The sequence below is a fragment of the Pseudopodoces humilis genome, chromosome 9 (assembly GCF_049639895.1).
Source record: "Pseudopodoces humilis isolate 2021_Gansu_Grassland_sample_001 chromosome 9, ASM4963989v1, whole genome shotgun sequence".
Classification (NCBI taxonomy): Eukaryota; Metazoa; Chordata; class Aves; order Passeriformes; family Paridae; genus Pseudopodoces; species Pseudopodoces humilis.
The window spans coordinates 9,607,033-9,630,843 of NC_142208.1; the positions used below are offsets into that span (position 1 = coordinate 9,607,033).

Consider the following 23,811-nt stretch of genomic DNA (forward strand, 5'->3'; position numbering starts at 1 on the left):
TTATGAGCCTTCTCTAACACAATAAAGATTTCATCAGACGCTTCAGAAAGCAGGGTTAGTGCCTCCCATTTCTTTTTATAACCGTGATTTTTAAGTCCCACTGGGGATCAAAAGAATGTGGGCAAGAATCATCTGAAACTGGATACTTTTCTATGTAAGGTTTTGAAATGACAGAGTTGATTTAAGCAATTCTTCAGCAGAGTGTTTCACAATGCAACGTTTTTGTGCCCGGTTCACGACGGGCTGTGCCAGCCTGCATATCCCCCTGCGGCACTGAAGCCTTTGGTCAGGACAGCTGTGGCATGCACACTGTTTACCAACTCCCCGATATGGAAAAACAAAGCTTTCATTCCTGGGCTATGGAAAACTTCTACAGATGAATCCACGCCCTCTCTCCCGGGAGGAAAGCATAACAAACATAAATGTCTCTTCACCCTTTTATGCCTGGTATATTAATCACCCAACAAGGGCTCATGACTTTTCCCTGTTCCAGTTTGCATTTGCCCTCTAACTACTGGGAGGAGTCCTGCTTTGTCTATAAAAAGCTGCACTTTGCCGAACAGTGTAACAGAACCGAACTTAGGGATTCATTCGCCCATCTCATCCGGGGAGAGAGGACTGAGCACAGCCATGTTCGGGATTGGGAAGAAGCTTGCTGGAGAAGCTGTGCAACAAGCTGAAAGTGCTGCACAGGTGGCAGGTAAATACAAATTGCTGTTTCCTCCTGTGCCTTGGGTGTTAATTTTCCCTGCTCCCACCCCTGCTGCTGGGAGCAAATCTGCCCCTGGGGCATGAACTCCATAGATGCTGCCCTCAAGGGTGGGGTCAGCACATCCTGTAATCTCCAAGCCCTCTAACACTATATAGTAAGTGATGGTCTGATGTTAACTACTGGGTTTCCAACAACTTTTCCTATTCTGGCTCATAGTGCGTGGGTGCCTAGATGATGCATTGATGACAGGACAGCAGAAAGCTGAGAGCGGAGGCGACGCTGCTTATCTAGGGCTTTGCTTCCTAATATGACCAGCCATGACAAATACAAGTCTCACAGCAGCGCAGTATCAGCTCTGAGGGCTCTGATCCGCTCGGTGCTGCCCAGAGAGGCGCAGTTAAGTGCCCTGATGCCAGTGCTCCAGCCCTGCCAGCACCGCAGTCACGCACCCCACCGAGAGCACAAGTGCAGTTGCTGGGGCTCGGGGCATGAGCCAAGTTCACTCCAGCAGAGAGTTTTGCTGAACTGGCCCCAAAGTTAAATAACCATTGTTAGCGGAGCTTTTAACATGGAGACCTGCACTGCTGAGATTCCTGAAGTGTTTGTGCTTAGTATGTGAGCACTGGAAACTGTTTCATATTTCCTTACATGACATTTAGGTAAACTCTTGAAACTAGTTATCTTGCCTGTGACTTCAAATGCTGTAGAAATATTACTTGTGGGCTATGTGCCCAATGAAGCAAGTGGGAAACCTGCTACTTATTTACCATGACTCGGTTCATTTTGCTAGGAAGATGAAGGATGAACAATCCCACAGCCATCTTCTTTTCCAAAGAATTTGGATTTATTCTTAATTCAGCTATTTTTATGCTGAAGTATGAAAGATAAACACCAGGATGTGGGCAATTGGAAGGGAACCATCAATTTTTCAAATGAAGATTTCTTTCTGATTTTGCCATACAGTCGTCCTAGAAATGAGCATTTTGTGGCAGCTTTTTGATGTTCCTCACTTCTTTAACATTGCAGAAACATCTACTGTTTCCTATGCTAGAAGACAATATGGATGTTTTAAAAGGGATATTTGTCATCTTCAGAGGAGCTGAGTATTAATCTCAATCAGCTGATGGAACTAAGTGTTTAGGAGTCAACAAACTCTGAGAGCAAAGCTTATAAATAGTAGCTGCAGTCCTCCCCCTGTGTCCCAAGCACTTGAAGCTGAACCAGGGCTTTGGATATCATCAGTCTGAAGCCCTTTGCCTGAAACCTCCCCTACATCTTCCCAGCAAGTCCTGAACTGCAGCATGGCTCTTCCAGCTGGGGTAGGATTCTGGAACAACAGAGGGGCACTGGCCTGCCTTTGGCCACTTCTGTGCAATGGGCACATACCTTGATGTCAGGCAGTAAATACACAGCACATGATGCTGAACTCATCATGCCACTGTTAGTACTGCACTGACTGGAAGGATTCTAGAGGTACCCTCCTAAACCCCCATTCAAATGAAAATAAAGGGGGATTATCAGATTTCAAGTAAAAAAATATCAGATTTCAAGTAAAAAAAGACTGTCTAACTGGTGGTTTTGCAACTACTAATTACCTTGTTTCTGAACCACTTTTGTTGTGCCTGCACGTGCCCCAAAGGCACAGTCCCGTGAGCCATTGCCAAGTACAGAGTGGCACAACTGGGCTTTGCAAGTATCTAAAATTAGCACTTATCCCATGGGTCCTAAAAGGAGTCACAAACTTGGCTGTGACCCAAGACTCTATGGGAAGTATTTTCTTTAGCTGCACCTTATGAGTAGTGAACATCATTCATATTAGGAAACTGCAACAAAAGATGGCATGTAATGATAATTAGCATGTCTTTTAAGCAGTAGATAATGTCCTACAAGCTCGAGGTGAAATAGGCCACTGGTTTTTAAAAGACACTTTAAAAAAACCACTGTTGAAGAGACATTCAATGCAAGCCTGGAGACCTTTGAAGTTTTAGACACTCCCAGTCCACTTATATTTACTACTATTTTCTAGGCTGCAGGCCTTTAAGACAGTACCTTCTCTTGTTCTTCATTTTTCAGTATGTCTCTTCTATTGAACTTTTCCATGCCTTTAAAAGTACTCTGGTCTCTTACAGAACACATTTTCTTTAGGTACAAGAGAAAGTATTAGACTAATCACTACATTTTTGATGTGCTGCTCGTACAGCATGCCAGTTCAGAGAGTGAGCACCAGTTTATGCAGTTGGTAAAAGAATCTTTACCAATCAAACTGCTCTCAGCAGATTGTAGTCAGGCTAAGTAAAAGGAAGGTTTCATTACACCCAATTCTCTACTAGGGGTTGTTTCCTGACAGTCTAGGTGTCCCACATTTACATCCATAATCTTCATCAATACCATAAGATACATGAATACTGTGAGGAACTGCCACTGGAGTCCTAATGGCACCTCTACCACTAGATCAGGATTCCCATCCTTATGGAATAATTATTCATCTTCAAGCCCTGAAACATTTAGGGAACCCTTTGAAAATATGACTGTTCAAATTAGAGGAAGGGTAAAAACCGCTTAATTGACTTTTTTCTCCTAACTGCAGTTGACACGGTGAACCAGACTGTGCAGCAAGCAGCAGAACAGGCAAAGACTGCTGGTCAGAAAGGTACGGTTGGTGTTTATTTCAAAATGTCACAACAGTGAAATCCCAGATAGGGCCCCCAACCCTGCCTTGGTCATTGTCCCACACCTGGTGGGAAAGGTGTTGCAATGATGCTACAGTTACCTTTGTTTTTTCTCTTTTAAAAGCACTTGATGAAGTCTACAAAGTTGCTGAAACTGGTGAAAAAGCTGTAAAAAATGTAGCAAACCAAGCAACTTCATGGGGCAAAAGCTTTGGACAATAAAGATCAAAATGTATCACCACTGAAATTTTTGTAAACAAGTTTCTACTACATAAACTCTTAAATAAAGACATTACTTAACTCTGTCTGGCTTGCATGTATTTCTTTGGTTACACATATAAAAACACACAATCACTGGTCTAGAAAGACTGGATTACTGCACAAAGCAGGCAGCTAGAGCTGTGCCAAGCTACTAATGCAAAGATATTTTTTGGTTTGGGTTTGGTTTTTTTGGTGGGGTAAGGGCTGGCTTAAAGTGGGCAGAATGTAAAGTCAAGCACTTCAGAGCTGGTCTCCCATTCTGTCACTGAGCCTAAATTCTGATTTTGTGTGTGTGTGTGTGTGTGTGTGTGTGTGTGTGTGTGTGTGTGCAAGTCTCACAAGCTAAGCACCCAACAGCCCTCTCCAGACAAGGTAAGAACCTCTGCCTCTCTGTTCTTCTGATCTTACTGGTAAAATCTCAGTTAGCTCCTGTGTTGAGGAAGGCTCAAGTATGTTTGAGGTGTATGTGACTGCTGTAGAGCAGCACACTGTGACACTCAGAGCCAGTGCCAGCAGCAGGAGGTTGCACTGCTGCCAGCAGAGCACAGCACAGGCACGACAGGCAAGGCAGCCACCCTGTGCCACAGAGGAGGCACTGACCACGTCTGCAGGGCTCCTGTTAAACCCACACAGGGACAGCAGCTGAAAGAATCAGAACCAGGTAATTTTGAGTAACTCATGAACAACCAGAAAAAATCCTCAAAAGCCAGGAACCCTCTGTGCATATGAACTTAAAATTAAATCTTAGAATCTGATACTACAGACTTCTCAATTAGTAACAATAATTTAGAAGTTACTTACCCAGCATCTTGAAATCACAGCAAGAATTTCCATTGCTTTGACACTTCTTCATGATGGTGACAGTTGCCATCAATGAAAAACAGGTGTAGTACTGAGTTCTTTGCTGGGATAAAAAAATCATCATTCTGCTTGCTCTTCTGTATAATAGAAACATTTTTCATTTAGTAGTTTGCAGCTGGTATATTACCCTGAGCACTGTGGTTGTCATCCTTGTGATTCACTTGCAGCTTTAGAGTACTTGCTGAGCTGCCTTTCAAAACCAACTATGGACCTAAGCAGTATTAGTGCTGAATGAGAGGTTGCAAATACCTGGCAAGGATGTGCTTTGCTCTAGGTGTGGTTCAGAGCAGTCACAAATCTGTGTTCAGACCTAACTTCAGGTCCTGACTGGCTGACTGCCAGCAGGTTTCTTAGTAAATGTCCAGTGGCATCTAAGTGAATACAAGCAGTGATAAGGTTATTAGCTGGCAGATAAGACTTGTGTGTGTGTACATTATATGTAAGGAGGGTCCAACACCTAACTGAAATTACAGTTTTAGTAAAAAAACCCCAGTATTTATAACATGCATCCCAGAGAGTGATTGCTTTCTTCAACTGTGGCTTGGGCTGGGAAAAGGCTAGAGCTGCTTTGTACTCAAACCTCTAAAATCACATTAACTCATAGAAACCGTACAAAATTGTGCTACTTTCTTCTCTCTGTTTGCTAGGTGTTGAAAGGAACGTGCACAAAATGTGGTAAGGAACATGGGACTCTTTTTTTTTCTTAACTGATCACATTAGGAGTAAGGTCAACAATGCTCAGAACTGGTACAAGATTATTTCAGAGTAGGCTATCACGAGAAGTCTGGAATCACTGATAAGGATTTGGTTCTTGTGTTTAACTAAAAAGGACAAATCAGCTGATGTGCTCTTAAGTCAGCCTCCAAGCATTTGTCTCCTCAAGGATCTCAACTCTTTGAAAATACCTTAAGTTGTTGTTACACCCACCCTTGGAAATGCTTGGATTCATGTCTCCAACACTGACTGTTTAACAACAGGTCAGTAACTACTGCAGTCAAGCTGCTGAGTAGAGATCCAGTGAACCATAAGGGCACATCTCTGGGTTTAGTACAATCCTGCCAGGTGGTAAGTCTCCTTCTATTTCAAGATATCCTCAGAAAATAAGTGTTAATGTGTGTGTACACAAGAATAGAGGATGCCAATGAACCACGGAATACAGGCATGGTGCAGACTTTGGCTTTTTTTCCCTTCCAAGTTGGTAGGAGGTAGAAGATATCCCAGTTAGCTCTCTATGGCAGCTTTCTGTATGCTCCAGCACTGAAAGGGTCCCATTTGTCAAGTCTGCTCAGCCAAACTAGGGCTGCTTTACTAGTTATAGAGGAAATTAAGCAGGGGAGGGAGAACTACAGTAAGAATTTAGTGTTAAATGGAATTGCTGCTAGATAATGCAACACTGCTCTTAAGATTATTTCTAATTTTTTATAATACAACTGTTTCTTTGTGAGCTTTCAGCTCCCACATTTTGGGTACAGTTTTTCAGAGCTGAATTGTTAAAGTCATAATTTTGTTTTACTTTATAATGGTTTATGTAAAATCGGCACTGAAGGATATGATCCAGGATATAGATCTTGTGTTTAGAGATTCATACCTTGATCACAATAATTCTCAAGCTCAAAGGGTTCATATTTTTTTAAAATAGTATCAGTGTGTATATATATATACACATATATACATACATACATACATATATATATATATGCTGCACTTATTTAATCTGTAGTAGTTTTACAACCCTAGATGCCAGCATATATGATGGAGCAAACAACTAATTAAAATACCTCACATAGGTTTATTGCTCCATGCTAACTACTAAATAGCTCTTCACACAAATTTTAGAGGACAAGCTAAAAAGACCTGAAATGATTTACTAAATATATGCAACTTCAAAATCTTGCTGACAGGCAAGTTCAGGAGACAAAGATCTATATTAGTGAGCCCCTCAAGATAATTCAGGGACAGTATCTTAGTAGTGGTCGGTAATGAATAGACCATGTGTGCTTTGAAGAGCTGCAGATTGTAGCTACAGAAACCTATTGCATGAAAAAGAAAACAGTAATACACCAGCATAGTAGGTTTGGAAAGGTCAACTTTTTTTTTAATAACTGCTCTCTCTCCAGGTTATGTCATGCAGTTACAAAGTAGTTAGGAAAAAGCATGAGTTTCTGGGAGGGACTAATTGTCTTTTTAAAAAAAACATTCATATTCATTACATAAATAACATCTGGCACTTCAAGGGGACTCCAAGGGACAAAATCCTTACACTTCAAAAACTGTGCTTGATCCAATATTTTGTTGAGGTCCATTTTGTTGTACTTTATGTTCAATACTTTCAAGACCTTAAGATGACAAAAAAAAAAAAAAAAAAAAAAAGGCTGTGTATGTTAAGACAGTGAATTAAGTTTATAGCAGCATTCTAGCTCCTCTGTGGTTTGGCCAATGATTTCTGGGTTCAATTTCACTCTAGTTGTTCACTGAGGCAGTATTTAATTTTCAGAAAGCCTCTGAAAGGAAAAGACTGAAAAAGAATTCCAAAAAACCTAAGTATGATTGCTTACCAAATTCAGAATATCCCTTTCTTAAAAAAAAAGGAAACAACCTATAGTCAGAATAGTTATGTAGATACTTGATTAAAAACATAACTAGAGTTGCTCAATAGTTTCAGCTTATAAAAATATTAGTCTGTCAGCGCTACAAACGTCATGATGATAGTCAAACTAGCTTGAACCAGCGAGGAAAGGCAGTCCTGTAACAGTAGCACAGTTAAAGAAAAAATATTGCCTTAAGAGAATCAGGCCTGAAGCTTTACTACAAATAAAAACTAGACTCCTATCAAAGTTAATCCCTGCTGGAGGCCCATTCTTCCTTTGACAATGCCACAGCATTGATCATACAAGGCCTTACTGAAAGTGCTGAAGCCAAAATTATGTCATTAAACAAAAGTGCATGAAGTAATAATGAGCTAAGTGCTCATATAGTACAGTATCTGATCTGAAGTCTGAGAAGTGGCTCAGGTGGCAAGACCACTCTTTCATACATAAAATGTACCATTTTGTTTTGTAGGCAAAACACCCAGAATGGCCCCCACAAGTGCAGATGAACTGTTATCTTCAGATACATACTTGTATACAATTTCCTAATCCATGGATTTTTATTGTAAAAAAGACTAGTTTGGAACTGAAACTAATTGAGAATAGAATCCACTATAATATCAGAAGAAAAGAAATTTTGTGGTTACATGTAAACTTGTGATAAGCTTTCTCAAGAAGAGGGTACATTAACAGCGAGGGGTGGGATACAACAAGGAGCGGTTATGGCCTGTTTATGTAAAGGTCAAACCAGCCTCATTGTACACTTTGAAGACTTTCTCAATTGCATTGACATAGGCAGCTGTTCTCAGGTCCAGACCCAGGTTGTATGTCATGGCAGTACGCATGATTTGCTGAAACAGAAAAAGTTACATGTAGTTTCTGCAAGTTTCTCCATAATAGCTCAACAATTTTGCTTGTTGGATCCAAGTAAGGAGTAAGAGGAGCTGCTAGATTGTTATCAGAGCTCTGATCCTTTATGGATCAATTCTGAAATTTCCCAATTCCCCTTACAACTGAGAACTGAAAGGGAAGAACATCTTTCCCAGGTTACTATATTACCACTCTTCATGATAGGGAGAGATGAGATGTTTCAAGTAGCCTTTGTCCCACTAATTAAACATACAGCATAGAGGAATTAATCTAAAACTGTTAATGGTGAAGTAAAGCATGCTTATGTACGTGCCCCAGATTAGCCAGGTACAAGAGGACAACTAAAAAGTTTCTACTTACTACGGCTTCTACTAGAATAATCTCTAATGTTTATTATACCCAGTTAAAGTTGGTCATGATGGCACAGAGCAGAAATTCTTCATACTCTGACTTCCATTAATCATGTACTATTTATCTACTCCTTTAATTGCAAAGAAATTCTGTACAACCTATTAAAAAAAATGTCCCAAAGTCATGTGAGTTTTCTTTCAAGTAAGTATATATGGTTATGCAGTATTTACCCGGGCAGAACGTTCCATCGTGTAAGCCAACCCAGAGTGCACAATATCTTTCTCAGATGCACCCTGCAACAACAGAGAGTAAAATGAAGGTTTAATCCAAGACACAAAAAGGTCCTAGTTGTGTGCTGGGGCCAATGACATGTTGGATTCCCATAATTACTGAAGCTTGCTCACTCATACTCTTGTAATGATGGGTGAAGAATCTAAATAGCCTTTACTGTGTTTCTTGAAGAGCTAGCTATGGACAATTCAATTCTAAAACATCAGATGTAAGCACTGAAGACTTTTATGAGACTAGCTTTTAGAAGCATGCTGCTACCATTATCTACTGATGTACTGTTTTCAGCCTTCAGACCACACAGTAAATATTCAACAAAAAAGTTTCCAAGAGTTAACAACCTATTGCAATTGTTTTTTGAAGACAGGTTTTAGGAAGGGCATAGATCCCAAATTCATGTACTCCACATTATATTAGCCCTCCACGTCTTTAGTCCCATTAAAATTTTAAATACACAGAACAGTAAGCAGTTGAAGAATTAGGATGACTCATTACAGGTTCAATGTTCCACCATTCTGATTGCTGTAATTTACTAATAATTTGACATCTTGACAAAACACTTGCTTTTCCTCAAATACTAATTTGGTCTGGAAGCAGAAAGTACAAGACCAGTTTCTATGGCTTGTGCTTAAGAACTCCAGCATTTGCTTTAAGCCAGAGAATCCATCACACATGCTACTCACGTAGCCTAACATGTATAATATGCACCATTCCAGATCAGGCTAAAGTCTATTGCTATCATCTGGCTGTAGTCCAAGTTTATATGCACTTCCCCTGATTTATTCCTGAGGAAGCATGGTTTAATGTTTTCCACAACTTGCTGGACTTTTTCCCCTCCTCATTTGTCCCTCCTCCTCCTGAATTAGAGTTTATAAACGAAACCAACCAATGCTTTTAGTTTCCATGTATCCCTTGGCAGAGTATTGCACACCTGAACTGTCTGCTGTTCTAGGAGCTCATCTCCTTATTCCTCATTCTGCACCTCACTGTGCTGGTTTTGTTGGAACACATCTCAGTCTCTTCCAGTATTCCCTGCAGTGAACAATCTATCCATACCCACCTCTTTTCATATCCCTCATTCTACAGATCACTGCCTCCACCTCAGGCCTCCTTCAGGCTAGTAGGACCTAGGTTGGTTCATTGTTCCATGCTGGAGAAGCTCCTGTACTTTTATCTATCCTTGTGATCTTGCTCTGAACTTTTTCTACACTTCCACTGTTTGAAGATGCAGAGACTTAACCTGCATACAGTATTCAGAAGGCAGCACACTCTGAATTCATATGGTAGCATCATTAGCCAGTCTTACCCTTTTGTTGGAGTCTGAAACACAGAGTGTTTGCCCTTGTTTCTGATACCTAGATCTGAGATCCAGAAGAACACTGAATTTCATATAACATGAAATTTATGAGCACGTTTTCATAGTGATACATGAAAAAAACTGTTAAAGTTAAATAGAAAAGCTAAAAGTGTGAGTGTATAGATTAGAGAGTTTTCTTAAGTCACTGGGTGAAAAAGTTTAGAGTTTAAAATAGTTTAGAATGCAGAAGACAAGATGGAGGATTTAGAATATTGTTTCTTTTCCTTCTATCTTCTTCATGCTCTTCTTCTAGAAGTTTTTGGGTAATAGTAGGTGATTGGATAAAAAATGCCACAATGCAGTACACAGGTGATGGGTCATTGGGTCATTAAGAAAAATAATATATGTGTCTACTGCTAATTGGATAAGAATAAATATAAAGATAAAAAAACTGTAGTTCAGGGCCATTTTGTGCCTTAAAAGCCAAAGTAAGCCACAAGGCCATTTTGTACCATCAGAAAGAAATGAGCCAGGTTAGAGTGAATTGAACTTGTGCAGAAAGTCTGGAGAAACCTGCCAAGTTTTGTGATAACATCCTAATAAACACGAGAAACAAGATCTTAACAGGCTTTGGAGTTTTTGTCCTGACCCAGAGAACTGTAATACAGCAGGACTCCCTGTGAAGTAGTATCCCCAAGAAGCTCAGCTCAAAGGAGACTGAGAAACCCAGGAGTGAAAAAAAGTGCAGAAGAAGCACAGCAGCAGAATCAAGAGAAAAAAGAAATGAAGAATTTAAAAAAAATTCATAAAAGTTTCTAATGATGGATTTGCTTATTGATTACTATAGATTTCTATGCTTGTATTTTGTCATCACTTCCAAATTTCTTTTTAAATGCAAATGGATGAGCTCACAACCCATCAGTTCATGTGGCAATTTCCCCAACGTGTATTGCTACACAATAGATAGCAATGAATTTTGCCTGACATTTCTTTGTCTGTTGATTCACTCTTAAAGGAACAAGCTAAAGTTTTTCATCCAGCTGTTATTCTGGAGTTACAGAAACATCAAACTGTCTGTGGTGTGATATCTTGTTCAAAGTTTTTTGGAAAACCAGGCAAACTATATCAACAAGAGCTCCAAAATACAAAATGTGTCTGTATTAAAATTTGCTGTTTTACAATACTGGAGGTATTTTGTATGGGCTGAAGTAAAAAAAATCAAAAATAGCTTATTTCCAATATTCTGGAGCAGTTCAGATCATTTGCTTGCTTTCTTTGTTTGGCCATCAGGCTAATTATGTACTAATGATTTGCTTGGGGAAGTGCTCCATGATAGCTACAATGGTAACATTTAGATTTCAGTTATAATATCAGAGTACAGCTCCTCTAACAGTAAAAAACGCAGCAGCAACGACTTACCGATATCCTGTCTTGAAATTCTGCTGTAGGCACAACTGGAATAGTTCCCCCATGTTTCCCAAATTTTCTTTCCAAGCTTTCCTGGACAGACACTAAAAAAAAAAAAAAAAAAAAAAATTAGATGCAAGGTAACTAACAAATGTGAAATTTTGAAATTTTAGGATTTTTTTTTTCCTTAGGACATGAGCAGTGCTTTGCTATTTTCATTGATATTAATTTCATCTTAGTTCTTGAAATTCTGAAATTCCTAAACAGCAACAAAAAGTATTTGAGATGACACAATCACAAAGTTAAGAAAGATATTTAAGTGAGAATTGCCATAACTCTCCACTACCTTAGAAACACCTTACAATGATTTATGAGAAAGGTTTATATTAAAAACTATGCAGGTGTATGTTTTGTCAAGCCCAGTGTCTCAAGATTCTCAGGTTTTCTATGGAGTATTGTTTAAAATGGAGCAACATCCTCCAGTTCTTCTCCACTGAGCTTCCTCTCTTCACATTAATTGTTATTGTTTCCCAGAAAGCAGGCAGCACAGAATGACCATAAGTGGAGCTATGAGCCATAAGCAGGTTTTTCCAGTGCCTGTCTCTATTATATTATTTGCCTTTATAGAAATCCTTTATTGCTGTATGTGCAGAACAATGGCACCCACTTGAACTTTGAATGCTTCCTAAATACAAAGTGTACAGCTGAAAGACATTTATTAAGAAGTAATAAATATTTCACTTAAGTGCCTTGACTTTACTATTTTACAAAACTGAGGGAAGAATTAAAAGATTACCAAAAAAGTATGCATTTAACTTAAGTCATTAGAGTTGCAGATCAGTTAACCTATAAAACCTTTTCTATTCTTTAGTAAGCAGCAATTACAGACTTCTGGGGAAATCGTGGTGAATTTAAGAGTTTTATTTTCATTTATCCCACATTTGGTGTTTGCTGGTCCAGTCCATTAATTAAACAGTACTTGGAAGCAGAAGTGAGCACTTACTGAGCAAGTGGTAGTTTGAATCTCTTTCATATTTGAAAGTCAAACGGCCATAACTGACATGGTTCAAGTTTTTCAGCCATTCAAAGTAGGATACTGTTACACCACCAGCATTCAGGTAAAGGTCCTGCACAGGAAGAATAAATATTTTTAATTGTGACCATGTGACAAAGACAGTGCTATCATACTCTGCAAAAGCAAGCAGTATTATGCATGAGGCACCATTTTAAACTGCAGTACAGAAGACAATCCACTTCTTACTCTTACAGGACAACACACTCTTCTTCAGTTCAGGGATTACTTCTACTGATTTAAGTCTACTGATTTACTTCTATTGTGACTTTAGAACACATCAAGTTCAGGTGCACTTGACAGACTTCTATTTTAGCACAAATATTTAAGAAAATTAGAGCATTCTTAGGCCATCTCAGTGAGCAAAGGCTGAAGATCAGCTACTCTATTAGCAGGATCACTTGATCAGGACACCCTTTCTCTGTGAAAAAATTGTCATTATAGCTGGATAGGTCTTATTCTTTCAAATTATCACTAGACATATTCTATACACTCTGCAGTACACAGTTCTGTCAGAGCTTCACCCAGACTCACCATGTCTACAAAGTGGCCAAAATATTTACTCTTCCTTCTTCCTGTGTTTAATGCACATTTTGATTGAGCAAATGTCAGCTAATAATCACGGTCATTTTGGTCATTTACAATTGTAATGAGGTCTTTAATAAATATTATCATTCTTCAGGAACATTAACACCCACTTCCTAGACATCAATTTTTAAAAACCACTCTTGTGAGAATGAATGGCCATTAATAAAAGCCTTCAATAACTAGCATCTTGCTACTCTTCACAAAAATGTTCCTTTTGAACATTTTTCAATGTTCCAATGAAACTCAAAGGTCATGATAGAACCTTACAGGGATAACCATGATATTCCTCTCCAAGAAGATTTTGTCAGCTTCGGGAGTTGTAGGCCCATTGGCACCTTCAGCAATAATCTGAAAGAAATCACAGCACAGAGTAACTCAGAGGTACAGATTTGGGTTAGTTTATAGTTTATATATGCTGATTATAGAATATTAGTATTTAAATAGACCATCTCTAATTTTCATTTCCATTTGAACTCTTTGACTTACTTTTGCTTTAACCTTGTGTGCGTTGGCCTTGGTCAACTGCTTCTCACTGGCAGCAGGGATGAGAATGTCACAGTCTGTTTCCAGAATGCTGCCCTCAAGTGGCTTTGCTTTAGGGAAGCCCATGATTGTCCCGTGTTGCTGTGTGAAGAAAACAAACCACGGTGGTTTTAGTGTGTTGTGCACTCATACGAATTTCTTCCCTTCTGACTTTCAGAGAGAGGAAAGGGAGAAGCAACAGTACTAGAGGGACAGCACATAACATAACTTCTATCCTTACTTAGACATAAAAAGCAAGCAACAAAGCTTCAGGAACACAGTTCCCAAGACTGAAGCATAACGGCTCTACGCATAAAGACACTGAAAAAAAAAAGGTCCCTCTCAGTTCTTAAAATAGATTTCAAACAACAGAAATGACTCACTAGTCTGCTACACCCAGGATAAGTTGCATCACATAAGATAAGTGGTTTTAAAAATTCAGTACTACAATGATAGCCTTTGTTTAGTGATAGAATCTTCATTCTTTTGAGAAAGAGGGTGATAGAGAAATTCAAATACTCCCTATATAAAAGAAGACACATCAAATAAGCCCCTAAGAAAGTTTAAGCAGAAGATTGTATTGTAGTGCCTGTGAACTGTCCCCTCAAGTCTGCTTCACATGGAAACGGAAATAAAAAGACCACATCAAGTTTTCATTATGAACTACACATTCAAGTCACACTGCCAGACAGGCTTTCGTTCTTTCAAAAACATCCAATACGTGAGACACAGCAAAAGTACACTTTGTACATTTTAAAAGACCATGTGCTTGTGATTCTCAGTAAGGAATCCTTCATGAAACCTCCTTGCCCTGGTTCCTTGAGACATCCTTCCTAGTTTAGGCAGGAGAAAGGCAATATAATAATAATTCCAATTCTGAAAACAAAGTAATTAGCCTGCACACATACAGACATTTTTTTGAGAGTCAGGTCAAAGGGTAAAAAAGATACCACCTGCATTTGCATTCTTGGTGAGGATAAGAAGGAAAGTCAGAAGAATCAACATTTCAAAGCCATTTTGTAAGGACTATTCGCAACATGCTTTAAATATCACAACACCAGTCTACAGTCATCAGTCATTCTGTGTACTTGCAAAGCTGACAAAAATGAAACTTTCTTTGCTCAGCTAAGTTTCATACCAATTTGAAATCTTCTAGTTCCTTTGGGTCAATCCCATCAGGATTCCAGATGGAACCATTAAACTCTCCAACAGCGACGCATTTTGCACCAAAACGATGCAAGTATCTCATAGAATGCAAGCCCACGTTACCAAATCCCTGAAGGTGGAAAGAGAAAGGGAAAAGTAGTTAACCCTCCAGCTAAAATGATGACTACTACTAAGACATGTAGAGTTTTAAATAGTTCTTTATCTATCTATTTATTTTTATTTATCTATTTATCTATTGACACACCTTGGCATTAGATGATGTGTTTAGATGGAAGAAATCTAAGTACATTAGATTCTTTTCTGAATACCATTGCAGAAATTATGCACTGTAGCCAGCAAGGTACAGTTGTGGTAAGTGTTTTATACTGGAAATATAGAAAGGAAGAGGTAATGCTACTAAGAAATTCTCAAAACTATGATGTTTATCAACTTTTGGGAACACTCTGTGTATGTACTTTATGATAGCAGATTTTTGTATGACCACTGACTTAATTCCAGGCCATTAAGTTCCTTTACTTCCAGAATGCTGATGTTCTGGAAGGAAAAGAAGACATATAGCAGACCAAAAAGTCATATGATTGATGTTGAAAGCTTGTCATACGATTCTGGGCTGAAAAAAAGCTGAATAATCGATTCCTGTATAACATAGCTTCAATTATACTTTTTGCTTATGTGTTAGAAGCAAACCTTGATAGAAGAGTCTGTCATGCCTTAGGTCTCTTTGAAATGCTCTAGGCTCATTTGCCTAGGAAAATTTTCTGCTTTTCTTATGGCCATGTTTTCAGCCTAAGTTTTGCTTAAGTGCCTGTTGGTTAGTCCTCTGCCAGGCATGAAAATGCTGAAGTGCAGGGAGACAAATGTGCTGCTGGGCCTGTGCAGGGTCAAGATGTTTGTTCCAGCCCACAAGTTAACTAGAGGACAACCCGGAGGTTACAATTACTCTGCTATTTCTAACAAGCAATTTTTGAAAACAACAAAACAAATCAGTTCCTCAAACCCTCCGAGTAACATACTGTTTAAAGTTGAACAAGTTTCCTTTCTTTGAAATTTTAGGAATTATAATGCATACTACTGACTATCAAACCCTTTCAAAATTCAACTATATAAATCCCAGAGTCTTAGGAACACCAAAAACATACATTCAACCATACAAATTTAGGATAAGGCCTTAGTTTCTATTTTTCCAACTGCTTATTCCATAATGGAACAAGAACATAACCCTCAATTCCTCCTCTCCTTAAATGTTTTACTGTAAAACATTGCAACAAATTTTGTGTAGGTAAAGCCAGTGTCACAGCTCACTGAAAAGTGTGCTATGCCTTAGTTTAAAGAACTCCCAAAACAGTATATAATTTTGGTGTTTGCAGCTTATAAGACCATAAAGACTAGAGAGATTTGGCTTTGTGCCTGTGGCGTGCAATTGAAATTTCAGTTTATAAAAATCACCTATGTTGAATTTGAGAATAAAGGTTAACTTGGAAGTTTTAAAGCTCTCTGTTTTTAAGGGCTACTACAGCTTGTTTTAAAAAAAGCTCTACTAAAAGTCTGTGTACAACTTCTTTTCCTACAGTCCAAGGAAAAAAGTTACCTGAACAGCGAATGTTTTATCTCCAAATCCTGGAGTCATTCCTAATAAGCTCATATATGAGGCTTCATTGATGAAATTTTCAATTCCATGGAAGACACCACGACCAGTTGCAGATATACGTCCATGGATCCCACCCTGGCTGATGGGTTTACCAGTTACACATGCATGTGCATTAATATCCTGTAAAACAGAAAAGGACTTGTGAGACATGGAATTAATCAATCAAAGAACAGCTGGAACAAGAAGTTTTGTGCACTTTAGACATAAGGGAAAACATAAATTGTAAGAATCGGACATGATACAGCTTAAATGCACTTAGTTTGTAAAGATGATTTCCTTCCTCACTGTGTGTGAACACCTCAGAATATTCTTTCAGGAAAGATGTGTAATGCAGTAGTGGATATGGTTTGTGATTTTTTTGCTGCCTCCAAGTGTGTATGTTAACTTCAGTCTGTGTATCGTGGTGACGTCACAAGCAAACAAATCAAAAAGCTTTCAGGAATGCATTTCAAAGTCTGCTCCTATTTACAGCCATAATCTCTTTACATCATTACTTTTGAAGTCTTAACTGTTTTAAGGGCTCAGACATATCCTTGAACTAGCTTTTAATTATCTTTAAACAGTGTTTAGTGTTCCTTTATAAGAAAGTCAGTTATTTTGCAATTACAAAACAAGGTAATGTAGTCAAAATACAGGGTGCTCTCAGAGGAAGTCTGCAGTTTGAAAGTCATATGGGAAAAGCTGGGTATTTACTACTTTTATTCAGAAAAGCAGCATTTACAATCAAGCCTCTATTCTTAATTTGGTGGCAATAAAATTAAGTTTTCCATATGCCAGTCAGCCAAGTGAAAATATCACTGTTTAAAACTGTAGCTGACTTTTCCAATTGGAATTAATAACTTGAAAGAAATTCTTCCAAACCAGACACTGGACCTCCCTCTTCTGTCACCAGTGGTTCCCATGCTCCCACACCCTGGGAGCACAGTCACACGGTGGCTTGGCTTCCAACACAAGTGAAAAAGTAGGGATGAAAGAGAATCCACTGAAACGAGTGTGCCAGCAGCCGGATGGGTTTCCATTCCACCAGCCACACATTCACTGGGAGGCTCCCTCCGCTCCATCCCTTGTGCCAAAGGCATTTGCATGCCTGTGGTGCAGGATGCTTGGTGAGAGGAAGGAAAGGAGCAGACAAAAGTAAGTGGAGGCAGAAGAGCTGGAGGAGACTAGAGCCATAATGAAGACTAAAACTATTTTCTGTTTGAAAACGATAGCGAGTTAACATATAACCCTCTTTGAGAACAACAGAAGTGACGCTGGGCTTGCTACAGAATTCCTAATTCAGCCTCCCAAAACACAGCTTGCTGCTCTCCATAAGCTGTATGCTCCCTCTTGTGGCATGTCAACTGTAACAAAGATTGGCAGGGGTGTTTTTGTGGAACAGCTTGGCTTGATGTTTTGATGGACTTTCAGGTTTTTATTCGCTTATATGATTTTAAACTATGCTTTGGGCTTCATGCATTCACAAAAGAGGAAATATACTTTTATGAATACATGAAGAAATACAGCTTCCCACCATATACAGGAATGTACTTATCAAAGTCCTTTCCTGTGTACCAAAAGTCAGTTGATTGTGTCAGGAAGTTCAGAAGAGCGGAAAGGATTAATTTAATAAAAAACTTCAGCCATATATAATTCAGTGATCCAGCAACTTCAGATAGATTTTCTGGAACAGTTAACACAGTAGTTTATTAACAACTTGCATGGTTTGTCAAGAAAACAGAGCATGAAGTGAGGGCAGATCTAGGTCTTCCTAAAGTCACATATAAAAGCCACAGCTGATGTCAAAGTCCTAAAATCTTTGGTTTCAAGTCAATAAACAAAAACTTCTAACACACCTTGGGTGAAAACCAAAGAGCAAGGCTTTTTCTGAGAACCTTGAAAAATGGCTTATAGCGAGCATCAAAGACTTCTCTATCAGCACTGGTATCTCATGAACTTTGTTGGTGATATTCTGGCATCAACTTTTGCTCCTTTCTTAACCTCTTTCCCCTCTGCAATGATGTTCTCCTTGTCTCTCCAGCCTTCCTGGATCTGTATGGTAGGTTTTGAGCAAACTTCCCTTATGTGTTTTTATCTGTTTGATTTATCCTTCCCACTTGAAACTCCCTGAACACAGCTGTGTGCAGTGTGTAAGCACAGAGCCATTAGGTCTGCATCTCAGACAGATCCCTCTCACCAGAGTTATCTTTCCACTCCACTGAATGTAGTCCCTTGCACAGCTTCCATCTGTGTTTGGAATTACAGCTTGTTTCTCTTTTGTTTGTTGCTCGCTTTCTGCTCTTAGCCCCCTTCCCTTCTTCCCCCATGGTCACTTATCTTTTTAGTATTCCTTAATCACCTTTCTTTTTGCTCTTGATTTCCCAACCAGCTAGTTATCTGAAATATCTTCCTCTAGAAACTGGTTTTGATGGATTGTTCCCCCTTTTTATAGCCTTGTCAGAATTCTCAGTTTCCTTCTCCATTACCTAGTCATTCTCCACAACAGCTCTGGAGTTCCACTGTGGCTACCACTCTCTCTTGAGCATACAAACAAGCAACATGACAAAAATTAAGTAAACTAACATTCTGCACACCCCCCCCTTATTTGCATTTTTAAATTAACTTTGCAGAAAAGTGTTCCTGAATCCTCTTTTTTTATTTTTCAATAGGATACTGCCATACAGAAGGAGTCTAAAATGAAGCTGTGGTAGTATAATTTCAATTTTAATCCTCAGTAGTTATATTCTTTTCTGTTGTCATTGAATCATAAGAATGTGTAGGACTACACAATAAGGTGCAATTATAAAGTGGAAAGAATAAGAAATTAATCCATTTGAAGACTTCTCTATCAGGGTTTTGTTTAATTTTTAAAAAATGAAGCTTTTGTATTAAACTGTATGAGAACTCTTCAAAACAGCAAATCTTAAAGCAGGTCACTTGCTGTGATCCTATTTGTCAGTCTTAATAATACAGTGCTGTTGTATCACAGTGAAATACACATTTTAGTGCAATAAGTGAAAAGTTAAAACTCAATGCTTTGAGGCAGTAGTTTTGCTCTAAGTTGGAATATGAAGTTCTGACTGAGGGAACTAGTTTCCACCCTGCATGTTGAAGTCCTTCTGAAGTTGTATTTTTGGCTTTTTATCAGATATCATATTTTAATTAAAATATTTACCTATGTGAATAGCAAAAAGCAAGTAATGTTTTACAGTGGTATCCCTAATGGAGAGCACTGTGTAAAAGTGATTTAACTCAACTAATCCGCATGCCACAGCTGATTCCTCAAGCATTCCTTTTTTCCTTCCGTAAGGTACCTCAGAATGTATTTCAGACTTAGAATAATAACCTCTGCCACCCCACCTCCTACTGTCCAAGGCTTCAGACAAGTCTCATGCCAGGAGACTGCCTGAGGACAGCCAGGCACGTCCTAAGCAGATGTGCCAGGGTGAGGAATGTGGTGGGTGGCACCAGTGCCCGAGGCGCACGCCCCGCTGTACGACTGCGCAAAGTACAAGGAAAGAGTCTTTCCATTTCAAAAGGAGCTGGGATAGGCAAATCTGCAATAGATTAGCACATTGACACACTAATACACAGCTACTAACAAATGAGTTCTCCAAAATGTATTTTCCTTTGAACTGACCTGTTTAAAGTATACAACGGAAGTGTTTGGTTAACAGGCACAAATAACCCCACTGACACAAGGACAAAGGCCAAACCAAGGGCTAGCATCAAAAAGTAATTTTTTAAAACTTTATTTTTTTTTATTGCCTCCCTGGCTGTAAATTATGTCAGTGTCCTTTTGCTTTACACTCTGAAGAATTTGCTGAAGTCCACAATAAAACTTGTTACTTCTAGGAGACTGCAGAGAATCTTAAAACTTTTACAAGTTATACCAAGTGTGAACTTAATTTGCATGTCTCTTAAATGAACAAAACCACAAGCATGTATTTAATAAAAGTTATAAATTCAGTTATCAGTTAACAGCTTTAAATTAGTAATTACAGTACCAATGAAAAACAGAGGAAAATTATAGAAACAGAAACCCATTTTAGACTATACACCTTTAAAAACTGTATTTTCTTTTTGTTGAACAGTTGCAGTAAGTATTGTATCAGAGAAGTTTCTTTTAAGGCTAGTGTAAGAATATTATCCTTACAGCTATTTTTCCTTTGCTGTACCCTAAAATCCTCACACCACTGAGGTTGTCACAGTTTGCAAGAATATTTCTAGATCCAAGAAGTAAACAAATTGATATGATTAGGCAACTTTTCTGCTTGAAAGCCTCTGCTCAAGACTTACATAGTGTCCTATGGTACTGGCATAGGTGTCAGCAATCCAGGACATCTCCCTCTCCCCTGTGCTCATATCAGGAGCAGGCACATCCACACCAGGTCCTGTTGGCAACAGTGAAAACAGCTCTTAAGGATCAAACACAAATACTTATTTTCAATCATTATTCCCTTGGGAACTGTGCAGAGAAGAACCATTTTCCTGTTTAATCCTCGGTTTATTATTCACGCAACATATTCTTCTGGATTCAATGCAGTTTTAGATGCTGTGTCACACCTTTCTAAAATACTATCAAAACCCCCAACCTTTACATAAGCCATTTGATAAAAGGTGAAGGCCACTTCGTCAATAAAAATCATGCATCAAAAGTGGTTTGGGTTTTTTTGCAGGGAGAGTGCTATCTCCTGTGACATTGATTGGATTCTGCAGCATAAGAATTTCCTTTCTGTTCCTGGGTAAGTTTATATATTGAAGGAAGGTAGGCTGTTCCTAGTCACTGCACTGTAGAACATGCACTTGATTTTACTACTTACTTCAAGAAAGGTTTAATTTCTCTTTCTTGATGAAATAAACCCTTAAAAGAAATCTCTCACATCTGTTGAAATAAAAAAAAAAAATCTGTTTTTTGTAGATAGCTAAAAATAGTGTTTCCCCAGACTATTTAAGATTATAGAAACTTGCTGATCAGGATATTATATGCAACTCTGCCCCAACAATTTTTTCTAAGTATTTTTAAAAGGTTTGTGAAAGTTGTGTAGCACCAACCAGAGAGCCAAAATGGAAGACAATTTTATCAAGGCATTATAATTGTCACTGAACTAATGATCACTACAGCTTGCTTTGTGTATAGTAAAACCATAGTCACATGTAACATCAGTAAGTGTGTTTATAAAGGAGCTTAATTTAGATGATAATACTCTGGAAGAGCAGATGACAAACATTCTGGCTGAAGAGCAAGAAAATGCAGATAAAAGGATAGACATTCCCAAGGCAGTTAGATATCAGGAATACACGACAGACCTTTAACTAGTTACATGCCTCATTATTCATTTGAGTAAGAACCTTCTCTGGGTAAAGCTGCTCCCTTTAATTAAAGGCTGAGCAGGTAATATTCAGCTTTCTGCAAAGGAGATGTCCAGACAGCAAAGCTACTGGAACAGCTCAGGGCTGAGTGTGAATGAAGCCCCTACTGACATTACAGAAGCAGAACAGAGGTTCTGTTAAAACAAGCTCCTATGCTTCTTGCCTACACTTCCCTTGCAGCCTCTGGTTGCCATGGGTGAAGCCATCAGCTTTTGCTGGGGTGGATCTTCTATTTCCTTCCTCTCTTTCCTCAGATACCTGCCAAAAGCCTCAACTGAGACGCCAGGAAACAGTAACAGTGAAGAGTTTGCTATTAGAGATTAAAACTGCAATAAATATGGTCACCATTTTATGGTCTAACTCTGAGAGAAATGTGATTCATTTTGGATACTGTGACCTCAGCTTTTGTGGCTTCTCATAGCAGAACAGCCACCAGAAAATGTTAAGACACGGTTCCCTTTAAAATGCAGTAGGATGCAATGACTCAATTCTTTGTGGTTCTTGCTGAAAGTTCTGTACCCAAATTGTTTACAGTTCTCAAAAATACTGTTATTTAAGGATATTACCTAATGGACACTGCCAGTGCACAACAAATCAGATTCCTAAATTTGAATAGTAAAGCTGCCCAACATACCAATAAAGCCCTTTTTTGCCAGCTCCATGGTAAACCTTCTTGTGATCTTTTCCAATTCATTGTCCTACAGAGAAAACACAATAAATATCAGAAGAAATCATTAGTGCTTACAAGTATTTTCTCAAACTTAGCCCAAGCAGAAGCAAACGCCCTCTTTTAGAAGGATGATTCATAATTTATATAATTTATATGCCACTCCCTAGCAGACCATTGGTATTCAGGCAGCACAAGAAACATTGGGCTTTCTTTCTGTACATTCTGATCCGTGACAAGTCAGGAGCATGGCACAGGAAGAGCCACCTGTGCCCACAGCAGAGATTTCCAGCAAGCAAATCTGATATCCCGTGTGAACGATTTACAACCAGCAGCAGCAAGAGCTGGCCCTGGCCAGTTGTGTAATCAACACAAGCAAACGACTTGACACAAATCCTTACAGGAGCTTTGAGCTTGGAATATCTGTTATGTATTCTAGTATTCCTTTCTGTACCAGTTGTTTTAATTAGGGCAAGAAGGCAAGCCTGCAGTAAACCTTTTATAAGCCAAGTTAGTTATTATTCACACTGGAACACTGCATAGAATGGTTTAATGGAGCATAAAACTATTAGTCAAAATAAACAAAAACATTAACTTTTTTTCAAAGAGTAACTTAATTTAAGCTTTTATTAACAATTTCAACTTAAAAAAAAAAATCCAGGTTCCAAATTATTTGTAGTCTCCTAATTTTCAGAAAAAAGAAAATAAAATAAGAATTGAGTAATTGAAGTATTCCACCTCTGAAACACAGACCTTTTAAAAACTCTTTTCCTACCTATTTGCATGCACAGGCTATATTCAGCCTTTACAGAGGCAGAAGTGGCAGGAAGTTTTAAGTGGTCAATAATGCCCTTAGAAGAGCTTTTTTAACTGGCTGGCTTCAGTACTGCAGATAACCAAATTTTTATCTATGATTAGGCTTACTGTGTAGTTCTTGGGATTGATCTTGACACCAGCCTTTGCCCCACCAAATGGCACATCTACAAGAATGCAAAGGAAAATCATTTTACTTTTTCAACAATAAAGGCAGAACACATGAGAAAGATGTGTTAATTATATCTTTGATTTTAGCAGTGATTTTGGTTTTGCCGTGTTCATGGCTTCTGAAGTGTAAGTTATAATCTGATCTAGGTACTCTTATAAAATGGGAGATCTTTCAAGGAACTTTGAAAATGGTCTTTAAAAGTCGAAAATTAACTATTCAGATTTTCTATGCTTAAATATCTCTTGTCCTTGACACTTGTAGAAATAATAAGTTTTACCTTTTATATTTTACTGGTTTAGTTCAAAAAATTTACTTTGGAAGTCCTAAGCACATCTATATACATTAGGAAAGTACTTTCTTTTCTTACACATAATATGCAGATTCTCTCCAAACTCCTCTACAATTTAGTAGCTGTGTACAAATTATACTTCTTTATAACGCATAAAGGAATTTTATCCCTCTCTCTCCACAACTCCCCCTGCCTAAATCCTTTACAGCCTCCATCT

The 23,811-nt window shown here is 38.5% G+C and overlaps 1 protein-coding gene and 1 long non-coding RNA gene across 2 annotated transcripts in view; one reads left to right on the forward strand and one right to left on the reverse strand.

Moving 5' to 3' along the window:
• The first annotated feature begins 417 nt into the window (after positions 1-417).
• LOC148183761 (uncharacterized) lies at positions 418-3,686 on the forward strand. Its single transcript, XR_015773308.1, has 3 exons — positions 418-700; positions 3,300-3,362; positions 3,506-3,686. It is a non-coding gene; the product is annotated as an uncharacterized LOC148183761 (long non-coding RNA).
• A 2,885-nt stretch (positions 3,687-6,571) lies between these two features.
• Positions 6,572-23,811, reverse strand: part of GLUD1 (glutamate dehydrogenase 1) — a 29,725-nt gene continuing 12,485 nt past the window's right edge. The window contains exons 3-13 of the mRNA XM_005520451.3: positions 23,245-23,300; positions 22,288-22,351; positions 20,580-20,674; positions 16,242-16,421; positions 14,625-14,762; positions 13,451-13,588; positions 13,232-13,312; positions 12,308-12,431; positions 11,317-11,408; positions 8,543-8,605; positions 6,572-7,942 (exon numbers count right to left, since the gene is read on the reverse strand). Of these exons, the coding sequence (XP_005520508.1) occupies positions 7,823-7,942; positions 8,543-8,605; positions 11,317-11,408; positions 12,308-12,431; positions 13,232-13,312; positions 13,451-13,588; positions 14,625-14,762; positions 16,242-16,421; positions 20,580-20,674; positions 22,288-22,351; positions 23,245-23,300 (1,151 nt within the window). The 3' untranslated portion in view covers positions 6,572-7,822. The remainder of the gene's footprint in view (positions 7,943-8,542; positions 8,606-11,316; positions 11,409-12,307; positions 12,432-13,231; positions 13,313-13,450; positions 13,589-14,624; positions 14,763-16,241; positions 16,422-20,579; positions 20,675-22,287; positions 22,352-23,244; positions 23,301-23,811) is intronic.